The 10,816-nt window shown below is 45.7% G+C and overlaps 2 protein-coding genes across 2 annotated transcripts in view; both read left to right on the plus strand.

The window, feature by feature from the left end:
- Nucleotides 1–1,953, plus strand: part of PCSK6 (proprotein convertase subtilisin/kexin type 6) — a gene marked incomplete at its 5' end in the record, with an annotated part of 48,984 nt that extends 47,031 nt beyond the window's left edge. The window contains one exon of the mRNA XM_062583296.1: nucleotides 231–1,953. Coding sequence (XP_062439280.1) covers nucleotides 231–328 — 98 coding nt within the window. The remainder of the gene's footprint in view (nucleotides 1–230) is intronic.
- Nucleotides 1,954–4,008: 2,055 nt separating this feature from the next.
- On the plus strand, nucleotides 4,009–10,631 carry SNRPA1 (small nuclear ribonucleoprotein polypeptide A'). Its single transcript, XM_062583636.1, has 9 exons — nucleotides 4,009–4,143; nucleotides 4,686–4,833; nucleotides 5,406–5,484; nucleotides 6,540–6,586; nucleotides 7,297–7,399; nucleotides 7,996–8,075; nucleotides 9,338–9,413; nucleotides 9,828–9,921; nucleotides 10,421–10,631. The coding sequence occupies exons 1-9, from the start codon at nucleotides 4,062–4,064 to the stop codon at nucleotides 10,477–10,479; spliced, it is 768 nt and encodes a 255-aa protein (XP_062439620.1). The 5' UTR covers nucleotides 4,009–4,061; the 3' UTR covers nucleotides 10,480–10,631.
- Nucleotides 10,632–10,816: the final 185 nt, after the last annotated feature.

Consider the following 10,816-nt stretch of genomic DNA (forward strand, 5'->3'; position numbering starts at 1 on the left):
CGAGGATTTGCATTTCATTACATTTCAGTCTTGAGGCTAATTCTCCCACTCACTGCAAAGTTTCTTTATTCCTTCATTAAAACTATGTGAAGGAGCCCCTTTAAAAAGTGACTTCAGTTCTCTCTCTTCAAACGTAGGAAAGATTTGCACTGCCTGTTACGTGCAATGTTTGTTTACTTAAAATGTTAATCTGCTCTCATTTTCTCTTGTTCCTTGCCTCGGCCTCTCAGCTGACAAGACTTTCTGTGAGATGGTGAAATCAAACAAGCTCTGTGAAAAGAAGCTGTTTGTGCAGTTCTGTTGTCAGACGTGTCTTATGGCTGGGTAAAGTTCAGCAGCTGCATCCAGGACTTCCACCAACTGCCAGCCCAGTTTTGCCAAATGTTTAGGACAAAAGTTTATTTTTTCAGCTTCGGGAGAGTTTACATGGTGCTGTCAAGCATTCGCTTATAAGTTTGATAGCTTTAATATCACTGTTGGTGTGTTTCTATAGCAATATGTTAAGCTGAGAGTGGATCGTTCTCTGAAAGGTCAAGTCCCAAAAGGCACCAAGTAAGCGGTGATATTAACACTCTCAAACTCTCCTTGTGAGTAGGGACCAATGCATGATCCATGTACCCAAGCTTGGTTCTTCGCAGAAATCCTGCTGATTTACCCATTCAGAGTGGCTGGCAGGAGCCCACACTGCAAAGGATGCGAGACTTCACCTGTTGGCGAAGGAAGAGCCTTTTGTGCATCAACTCTCGGTAGCCTCTTCTGCTAGGCGACAACCGACACAAATCCGCATTACAAAAGAGCAGCGCCTGTGTTCTGTACATATGTAAAACGATGAATTGGGTAGTCTGCCAGACTAGTGCTCTAAAGCCAGCTCTGGGACTCCTTTTCAGATTCAGTCATTAGCTGTTTCTCTCTGGCCATGAACAGGGCAATAACTGGAGATTTGAGGACCAAAGGAGAGCTGATCTAAATAACTTTGCAGGCCTGTTAGCCCAGCAAGTCCGTCAGGGCTTTGCTCAGTGTGCTAGGGCACGCAAGCAAAACTCCTGTGCCTACACGAGTCCTGTGGACTCAGGGCGGGGGGGGGGGGGGTCCGTCCACATGGATCAGCCTGTGGGATCCCAGCCTTATCACTACATGTATTTTCCTTCTGAAACTGCTAGTAAATTGTTGATTAAGTTCTTAACTGAGCTAGATCCTTCCTCTCTGAGCTAAACGAGATAGTTTCCTCGTTCATATCTTCCAGCATCTTGCATTGTGATCCTTCCCATGTTTTTGCTGGGTATACTCAACTCTCAAAAAATCCTCCTATTCACAGCAGTGATTTTTCTTGAGCATCCATTTCCAAATGGAGATATTCCAGAGATCCAGCCAGGAAAGTCTAAATACTACGAAACCCTCCCACAAAACAAACTTTTTCATGCTCTCTCTTAATAGTATGTCAGGTGGTGTTTATATAATTGTGTTTAAAATATCCTTGGCTATGTTGTTTTACAGATTTTTTTTAAAAAATAACTTATACAGTCCTTGTTTTTCTCCATAGATTATTTTTTGTATGGGGAGCGGGGAATCTTTTGTCTTACATCCTTCTCTTTGCAGCCTCTCTCCAACCTTGCGGAGATGCTCTTTTCACCAGACATATGTAAACAATTATTTCCTATGCTGCATGTTCTGATTTTCATTGTTAATAGTTTTAACAAGTTAAACCTTTTGCCAATGAAATTCACAGTACAAACTGTCACCAGTTCCTTTTGGAGCTGGCATAATCCCTGCTTGGTTTTGGTTGCAATGATGCACACCCTGCCTGGGCTTGCCCACCAGAGCTTACCTTGGCCAGGTGAAGAGGAGAGAGACAAACTGTCAACGGTCCTAACCTGAGTGGACCAAAACCAAGTCAAGATGGAGCTTTGGTGAACTGACCTTTACATTAATAAACTATTGATCTCCCCTGACAAATGAGTCTGTGCTCTTTCCAAATACAGCGTGGTCACTATCCCAACCAGAGGCAGGCGAGGGCTGTGATGTACCACGTGTCTTTATTTTGCTGGACAAGGAAGCTGTCATATTCGGAGCTCCTGATCAGCCGCAGAGCATCTGTGGGCAATATTGCTTATGAACTGCATCTGCAAAAACTTCACACATCTATTCTCATAAAGGTCTTTCACCTTCAGAAGAAATACACATCCTGAATAGTCTCCCGTAGTCACAGATCTCCAGGGCCCTCAATGAGAATTGACCCTACTATGGCTTCACTATTGGTGCTGGTATTGTATTTTCACCCTGAACGCTGTGTGCATGGAGGGCTGGATCCCAAACAGAGCGTTGCAGGCTGTAGGCACAGGCAGCTGCTCTGCCGAGGCTTTCCTCCCCTTTCCCACCCATCCGTGGCCCCCTCACAGCCCTGCCACATCCCTGGTCACAGCACAGAGCTGGTGGCCTCGGGGCCCACCTCCCTACTGCCAGCTGGTAAAGGCGAGGAGATGCTGGTGTGAGGGAGCTCTGGAGCCCTTTGGTTTTTACTTTGTTGGTTTTGCAGTGTTTCATCGGGGCGGGTGCCTAGGGTAGTCCCTGGGCATCTGGAATTGAGCTGTGTAAGTGTGAAGAAAGAAAATAAATGAACCCTCCCACAAGGGAAGGTGCTCTCTGAGGTGTGCTGCTCTGAGCTTGTGTGTCTTCTAGATCTTCACATCTATCAGATGATAAGTGTGAATTAATCAGATGGTTTATCACATACTGATTCCTTCTGTTGCTCCAGCATCCTCCCCTTGGTCTTGGGCCAAACCAGAGGTTAGAAGTGAGATGAAATGCTGCTGCCTTCTGCTATTTAGGCTATAAAAAAATCCTTTTAATTCTGTTGCTGTGTCACACAGTCAGAAATGGGAGCTGTGAATGAAGAGCACTGTGTCAGCTTTGACTCTCAGTTCTCTGGCTCACAGTGGCTGCCTGTAAATACTGTTCAGTGGTATATTTAGATGTACTGAAATGCTAAAAAAAAGATGTTTACCCTTACATCTTTGGCATAACTTAAAATACACACTGGGTGAAGCAATGCAATTTAAGATGACCGATCTCCAGCAGTCTCAGCTTTATCCTGCTTCCACTGCCCTTAGGAATTACAGTCTGCGGTGGACAGTGCCAAGAAGACCAAATTCTGTGCAGTTTGGCTTATGCATCGAAATCAGTTCCCAGTGTTTCCCAGGGCACTACCTAACTCCCTCAGAAATCATTCTTGGAAAGTAATAAAATTCAGATTATTTATCCAAACTATTGCAGTGCTTGCTCAGAGCTATTAAAGTCCCTCTGACATCAGTATGCTCAAAGGATCAAAGTGGCTGTGTCTTCAAGATAAATGCATATTTAGTCAATTTATTAAAACACATTTCTCTCTTGTCTCTTGGCGCCAGTGACAAATCTGTAATAGCTGTTTTTTGGAAAAACTTCTTAGAGTAGCCTGACTCCTCGTTCGCTGTTTGGCTGTGGGGGCACGTCCACAGCTATCTGCTGTTTTGCAGCCAGCAGGTGGGGCGCACGCATCTCAAAAATCGTTGTTTTGACTTTCCATTACAAGGAAGGGGCCATCAAGAGTTCGTGGACAGCCTCCGAAGCCAAGAACCCGGCTGCTCGCTGGCCCGTTAGAGCTAGAAAGCTGCGCTGTGGCCCAGGGTGCTGCAGGCGGAAGGGCCGCGCTCCGGCAGCCTCGTCCCGGGCGGGACCTGCTTTCCAGGGGCCTGAATCCGCCTTCAGCCCACGTCCGACACGGCTCGGGACCGCGCTGCCTTCCCCACCGCACGAGCCCCGAGCGCCCCGTGGCAGGTGCTGCGAGTTCTTCCTCTCTGCCCCGACGCCTCTCACAGAAACGCGCGTGCCCCGAACACCCGCCTTAGACCGGCGCGGGGGGGCGTGGTTTGGCGCGAGGGGGCGTGGTTTGGCGCGAGGGGGCGTGGTTTGGCGCGAGGGGGCGTGGTTTGGGTGGGGGCGGAGCCTGCCCGCTCGTGGGCTCGGTGCTCGGCTGGCGAGGCTGGCGCGCGGGCCGGCGGCGGCGTGGCGGCGGCGGCGGCGGCAGGATGGTGAAGCTCACGGCGGAGCTGATCGAGCAGGCGGCGCAGTACACGAACGCCGTGCGCGACCGCGAGCTCGACCTGCGCGGTGCGCGGCGGCCGCGGCGGGCCCGGGCCGGGCCGGGCGGCGGGAGGGGCCTGGGCCTGGGCCGGGCGGCGGGCCTGGCCGGCGGGCCTGGCCGGGCCCGCGGCGGGGCCTGTCGCGGGGGGGGGGGCGGGAGAGGGGCCCGGCGGGGCCGGGGGCGTGGGGGCCAGCGGGGCCTGGCGGGTCGGGGATGCGGGGCCCGGGGATGTGGGGCTGGAAGGGCCGGGGATGTGGGGCCTGGCAGGCCTGGGGATGTGGGGCCTGGAGGGGCCTGGGGATGTGGGGCTGGAAGGGCCTGGGGATGCGGGGCCTTGAGGGGCCTGGGGATGTGGGGTCTGGCAGGCAGGGGATGTTGAGCCTGGAGGGAGCTGGGGATGTGGGGCCTGGGGGGGGGGGGCTGAGGATGTGGGGCCTGGGGATGTGGGGGCCAGTAAGACCGGGGATGGGGGTCTGGCAGGGCCCAGTGGGGCCAGGGATGTGGGGGCCCCTTTGCTGACTTCCCTTCTTGGACACCATCTGACTCCTGTGTGGCACTTGCTCCCCAGGCTATAAAATCCCCGTTATCGAGAACCTGGGTGCCACTCTGGACCAGTTTGATGCAATTGACTTCTCTGACAACGAGATCCGTAAGCTGGATGGGTTCCCTTTGCTGAGACGGCTGAAAACTCTCCTGATGAACAACAACCGGATTTGGTGAGCGGTTGTGCTTTGGCCAGTGGGTAGTGGAACATGCTCTTGGGAAGCGAAGAGTCCCAGGTGCGTGTCCATCTTCCGGTGGTGGTTGTAGAAGAGCAGTTTGCTTCGGTGGAAGAACCGACACCCAGCAGCAGCGAGCGCTGTTGAAGCCCTGTTCAATTTGCCTGTTTCGTGCATTGCAAAAATCTGTCCAAGGTCAGCATTCATTTTTCAGAGGGAACGGTAAGATTCAGGGCTTGGAATTTGCCCAGAATTAGAGACTTGGGGCTTGTTTACCATCCCCATGGTTAGGCAATAACGAAAATAAATCAAGCTCTCCTAAGGAGACCGGCGATACCTGCAAACGCATGCTGCCGTGACTCATGTGTTGCATCTCTCTGGCAGAGAACGTTTGGTGTTCTCTGCCAGCCTTATATGAAGAAGTATTATAGTCAATGCCAACCCAAACTTCTGCCGGTCAGACTCGGTTGTTCTAGAATGAGAAGCTCTAGATTATAATATTTCTTTGCATCTTTGCTCTATTCTTACTTTTCAGCCTGAATAAACTTTCACTTTCTGTTTTCCTCTAGTCGGATTGGTGAGGGACTTGAACAGGCCCTACCCTCTCTCAGGGAGCTCATTCTTACCAACAATAACATTGCTGAATTGGTAAGCTATAAGTACTGAACAAATCTAAACAAACTTAAGTTGGATGTATACTATCTTTATAATTAACCCTCTTTGTCTGTGGGGCAGGTTTAGCTCAGTTGGTCAGAGCGTGGTGCTGCTAACACCAAGGTCGCGGGTTCAGTCCCCGTACGGGGCTGTGCTGAGGGTTGGTACCTTCCAACCTTACCATTCTATGAGTCTATGTTTAGGACAATATCATATTATTTTAGTAGTACTTGTGGCGTATCTATTTTAATGAATATGATCTGTGGTGTGCAGCGAGTGGAACAGTATTTACAAAATCTTCATGAGTTTCCTGTTAAACTAATTGTAGTAATTCTAATTGTTCTCTAACGTAGATAGGAGATTCTAGTAAAAGCCTTCAGAAAGAGATTTAATTACTTTCTACTTAAATATTTTTAGCTCTAGGTTTTGAAGGAAGAAACAAAGTTTCTGATTTTTAGCAAATATGAAATACTCTTTTAAAACTTATTTCAGATAATTTACACCAAGGTAGGAATCCTAAGCACCGTATTTCTTACATTCTCCCTTTGAATTATGTAATAGGTAACAAAGAGCATGAATGTAACTTCGTTGGTAACTGTATTATTATACTGTTAGGCAGATCTGAGTCTTTTGTGTAGAATTTGAACAGAGTTAATAGCTAGTATGCTTACAGTTTTCTGTCTATTTATTTGGTTGTAAGACTGAAACACATTTTGTTACTTATTTAAATGTATTTTGAATGTATGTTTTTCATAGTGGGAATCAAGACTCTTAAGGGCAGTTGACTCTATCAGATTTTTGTACAGTATAATTACTTGCAACATTATTGACTTACTACAGTTGTCCTATCTGGTAGTACAAATACTACTCTATTTGCCAGTGTTTTCAAAAAAGTAAGCTTGAAATGAACTGGGGTTTTTTGTTTGTTTGTTTGTTTGTTTTTGTTTTTTGTTACTGCTTCTGTATCAGAGTAAGGGCTGCTAGAATTTTAGGAAGCTTGCTCTTGTTAAATAGATTTTTGATTTTGTACTGTGTTTCCATTTATGTAGGGTGAACTGGATCCGTTATCAACTATTAAATCGTTGACTTATCTGAGGTAAGTAATCTTGAAAAGCAAAACTACTCTTTCTATGCTCCTCTTTTGGCCTAGCTCTTTGTTTCAGTCTGAAACACTCTCCTTTCTTCTGGGCTGGGACAGATTCTTTATACTTAAAAGTTGAATCAATAAACAGCATTTCCCCTAGACTACATACACAGTATTTAATGGGCAAGGTTTTGTATTACTGTCAGACTGTAAAACAATGAGAAGGAGATGTTACGTTTCTATAAACTGGTATACAAGCACTGCAATAACCTTAGCCTTTGAAAAAAATAAAAAATGAAGTTTTAAACTGTTATTTCTAAAATGCATGTGACTTTTCAGTGCAAGAACTTTTCAGTGAATATTATTAAATTGATCATGAGGGACAAAAAAAAGCCCCCATCTGTCGTACAATTTTTTTATTGATTGGTGTGTGGTTAGGAAATGTGATGGATTCATTATTTGTATTTTTAAAGATGCTTTGGGGTTGTTCTTTGTGTTATCTTGCAACAAAATGCACTTAATTGATAAAATATTTTAAACTTTAAGTGCAAGTTTTCACTATCGTTTTCATAATGTCAGAGAACACTGTTACTATGCATATTTAATGATGTTATTTCTTATCTCTTATAGCAGAAGGCCTGTTAGTGTATTTTAGGTAAATTCATAAATACATTCTTTATTATAATAAAAGTTACTTATATTAAAATGTATTTACTTTGTAGCATATTAAGGAATCCTGTAACAAATAAGAAGCATTACAGATTGTATGTAATCCACAAAGTTCCTCAGGTCAGAGTGCTGGATTTTCAGAAAGTGAAACTCAAAGTAAGTCTGCTATTTTCTGATTTGGCACAAGATAAAGACCTTTTTTCTTGTTACAGTCTTGAAACTTCAGTGGTAACAATAAGTTTTTTCCCATTGACGTAAAGTGTATCAAAATGAGGAATTACAGCTGGCTCTAAAACATGCATTTCATTTTCTTTTACGGTTGCGTTCTGTTAAGGATACAGTCTCTTTAATTATGATTTACTACCATTGATTGTTTAGTCTGACTCTTCTGGGCATCCAGTATTGTTGGCAGAAAAACAGACCTCTAGAGAGAGGAATGAGAAATCGCAGCGTAGCACTATGCTTTAAATGAGGATTTTAGTGTGGGGAAGAGTTGGTCAGCAGAAGATGCATGATGTTCTGCTCTCTGGTGGAACATCAGGCTGTCATGAGTTCTTAGTTTTAAGAGCGTTAGGTTGGTGTGCCTGGAGTCTCAGTGTTCGGACACTGTTTGTGTGCTTATTCTTAAATCTGGTCTCCACGTACCAGTTCTTGCTGCAGAAGATGAGCTGAAGAGTCTTTCTTTGCAAAGACCAAAGCTTTGCAAAATGCAATGTTCTTGAATTAACTTTGTGTGTGTGGTATCGCTGTAGGAGCGACAGGAGGCAGAGAAAATGTTCAAGGGCAAACGGGGTGCACAGCTTGCAAAGGATATTGCCAGGAGAACAAAAACGTAAGATAAAAAAAAACAATTTACACTGGCATTCTCCTTCAGAAACACCACTTTGCTTGATCTGTGCGGCATTAGGCTGCATTAGGCACTAGACTGAAATATCAGTTATTGGCAGGATGGCTTAACAACTTTGGCAGCCAGAAATGCCTTGTCTAGGCATCCTAGTTTTTGGATGGTGGTGAATTAATCTCAGAAATATTTGTGAAAATGTGTATACAGTCAGGGTGGATTGATTTCAGTCAACAAGCAGAAGCCCTTAACTTTGCTAATTGTTTTTTTGTCTCTGTTATTTTACTGAAGAGAGGTGGCCATTATTTGTTTTTTCTAATTGATTGGTAACTAAAAATGTTTTGCTTTGCCACGGAATATAACCCTCAAAAAATATCTGCTTTAACTAGGAGGATACAATGCAGATGAAAACCTTTAGTTAAGCTATTTCAGCCATATGCTTATTCAATTTAATTCTTTATTATACAGTGGTACATCCTGTGTTTTGTTCAATCTTTTACTGAGCTGAATTTGTCAGAATTCAGTTGGTACCTGACAACAGCATTTGAAAATTTGTAGCTAAATAAAAATCTCTTGAACGTATTGTGTAAACTGTAACATGAAACTGTCGCTACTTTGTGAGTAGAAAGAAGTCCAGGTCTATGAGTGTTTTAGACTACATAGATTGTTGAACTGAAATAGTTCAATAAATTGATATGAATAAAATGCTTCTCCAGCAGCAAAAGAGATTACAGCTATCTCAGGCTGGGTCAGCATTTCAGGAAACTCTTCTCAGCCAAATAGGCAGGGACTTCCATTTCACACGTGATCTTTTGTTCTTAAAACAGCAGCAGATAACCTTTTTTCTTTTAAGCTAAATGTTTGGAGTAGACTTTAATACAGGCTGCCACAATATCAAATTCATTAAGAATGAGAAACCGAATTTTGCTTGATCTGTTTGTATCCACCCTGCTTTTGTAACAACGGCAGACAATCTGAGTGTTCAGCAACATCCAAACTGAGCGGCTTCTGTCAACTGCTTAATTCGTAAAGTTAAGGTCTGCCTCTCTTTATGAGCAGATGAAAAGATGGGGGGAATGGGACAGTGAGGACGAGCTGCTGGTGTTTCTGAAGGAGGCAGTTCTTCACTGTATCAGTTTGTTAACAAAGATAAGATACTACACTTGATTGAATGAAATACTTCCAAACTTAGTTTGGAAGTTAGAGAAGCACGTGCTCTTCCAGGGGTGTAATGATATGCCTTTGCTTTGAAGCTTCAATCCAGGTGCTGGTTTGCTAACTGACAAGAAGAAAGCTGGGCCCTCCCCCGGAGATGTTGAGGCAATTAAGGTAATATGTTAGGACACTACGTACAGACAAAAGTGGAGGATAAAAATTGTGGATCCTGCCTTAACAAGTATTTCGCTCTTCCTGGCAGCTCCTGGCTCTATTCAAACCAACAGAACAGTATGTTCTAGACGCTGCTTCTGTCGTTTTTCTTCTGTTACGCCGTGTCTGTTTCTTAGGAAATCAATGACATTTTATTCTGAGGTTAGAGTTATCTCAGGGTATTTAATAAGGAGAGAAGTAAGCTTGTGCTTTATCACTCATATAACTTTGTACAATATAAAAGCTGAGCTTTGCTTAACTTGAAAAAAAATCTTTTTTTTTTGTTTATTCTAAACAGATTGTTGGCATATTGCATGTAAAGATTCATCTTGTTCTTTTGTCTGTTTTTTTTTTTTTTTTTTTTTTTTTTTTTAGACTGCTATAGCAAATGCTACAACTTTGGCTGAAGTGGAGAGACTCAAAGGCTTGCTACAGTCCGGTCAGATTCCCGGCAGAGAACGAAAATCAGGTCACAATACACTTCCATTGCTTCTGTCTTCCAAATAGAATCTGCCTCTCTTAGTAGCTTCCTGATGCTTTATGGGATCTCAGCAGCAAGTTAAGTTGGAAGAGCTGGGCAATGGGGAAGCTGAAAAAACCCTGGTGTCAAATTGGTGTAATTTGAGGGTCAGAATGACAAAGGATCACCTCTTTAAAGACTCTCTAATTGGCACGCTAGCTCTCTGGCCTCCAGAGTGCAATTCAAACCATAAGGTTGAATATGTAGATAGAAGAGGGAGAACTGAACCGAACCCAGGGCTTCTTGCTGATAGAGCCCCAAGAGGCTCAAGCGCCTTTCTGACCAGGGACAGAGTCAAATCTCTGGGCTCTGAAACTGTGTTGTGAGGTGACCGGAAGCATTCGAACGATGACTGCCCCTCTTCAGAGGGGTGAGAATTGATATCGCTCCTGTGGGGGGAAAAAAAACCGAACGCTTGGAGTGAAAACGCCGCTGTGTCCTTTCCTAGGCCCCTCGGAGGACGCGGAAGAAGAAATGGAAGAAGACCCCGTTCCCAACGGCTCTTAAGCGCCGCCGGCGGCGGACGACGCTCGCGGGGGGCTCTCCTGCCGCGGGGGGCTCCTCCGGCCCGGGCGGAGGCGCGCGGGCCGCCCCAGGGCCGTGCGGGACCTCCTCGCGCTCTGCGTTTCACGCTTCAATAAAGCACCGTTGCCTTTTTCGCCCCGCGCGTCCTCTGAGGGAGCGCGGCGGGCGCCTCGCGGGGGGGGGGGCGGCGCCGGGGGGAGGGGCGGGAAGGGCGGAAATCGCCACGTTTGGGCGCTGCAGAGCGCGGAGGGCGCCCGGGGGGGCGGGGCTACCTGCGCGCCGCCCTGATTGGCGCTCCCTTCCGCTCCTCTCATTGGTC

This window comes from Rhea pennata, chromosome 10 (genome assembly GCF_028389875.1).
Source record: "Rhea pennata isolate bPtePen1 chromosome 10, bPtePen1.pri, whole genome shotgun sequence".
Lineage (NCBI taxonomy): Eukaryota > Metazoa > Chordata > Aves > Rheiformes > Rheidae > Rhea > Rhea pennata.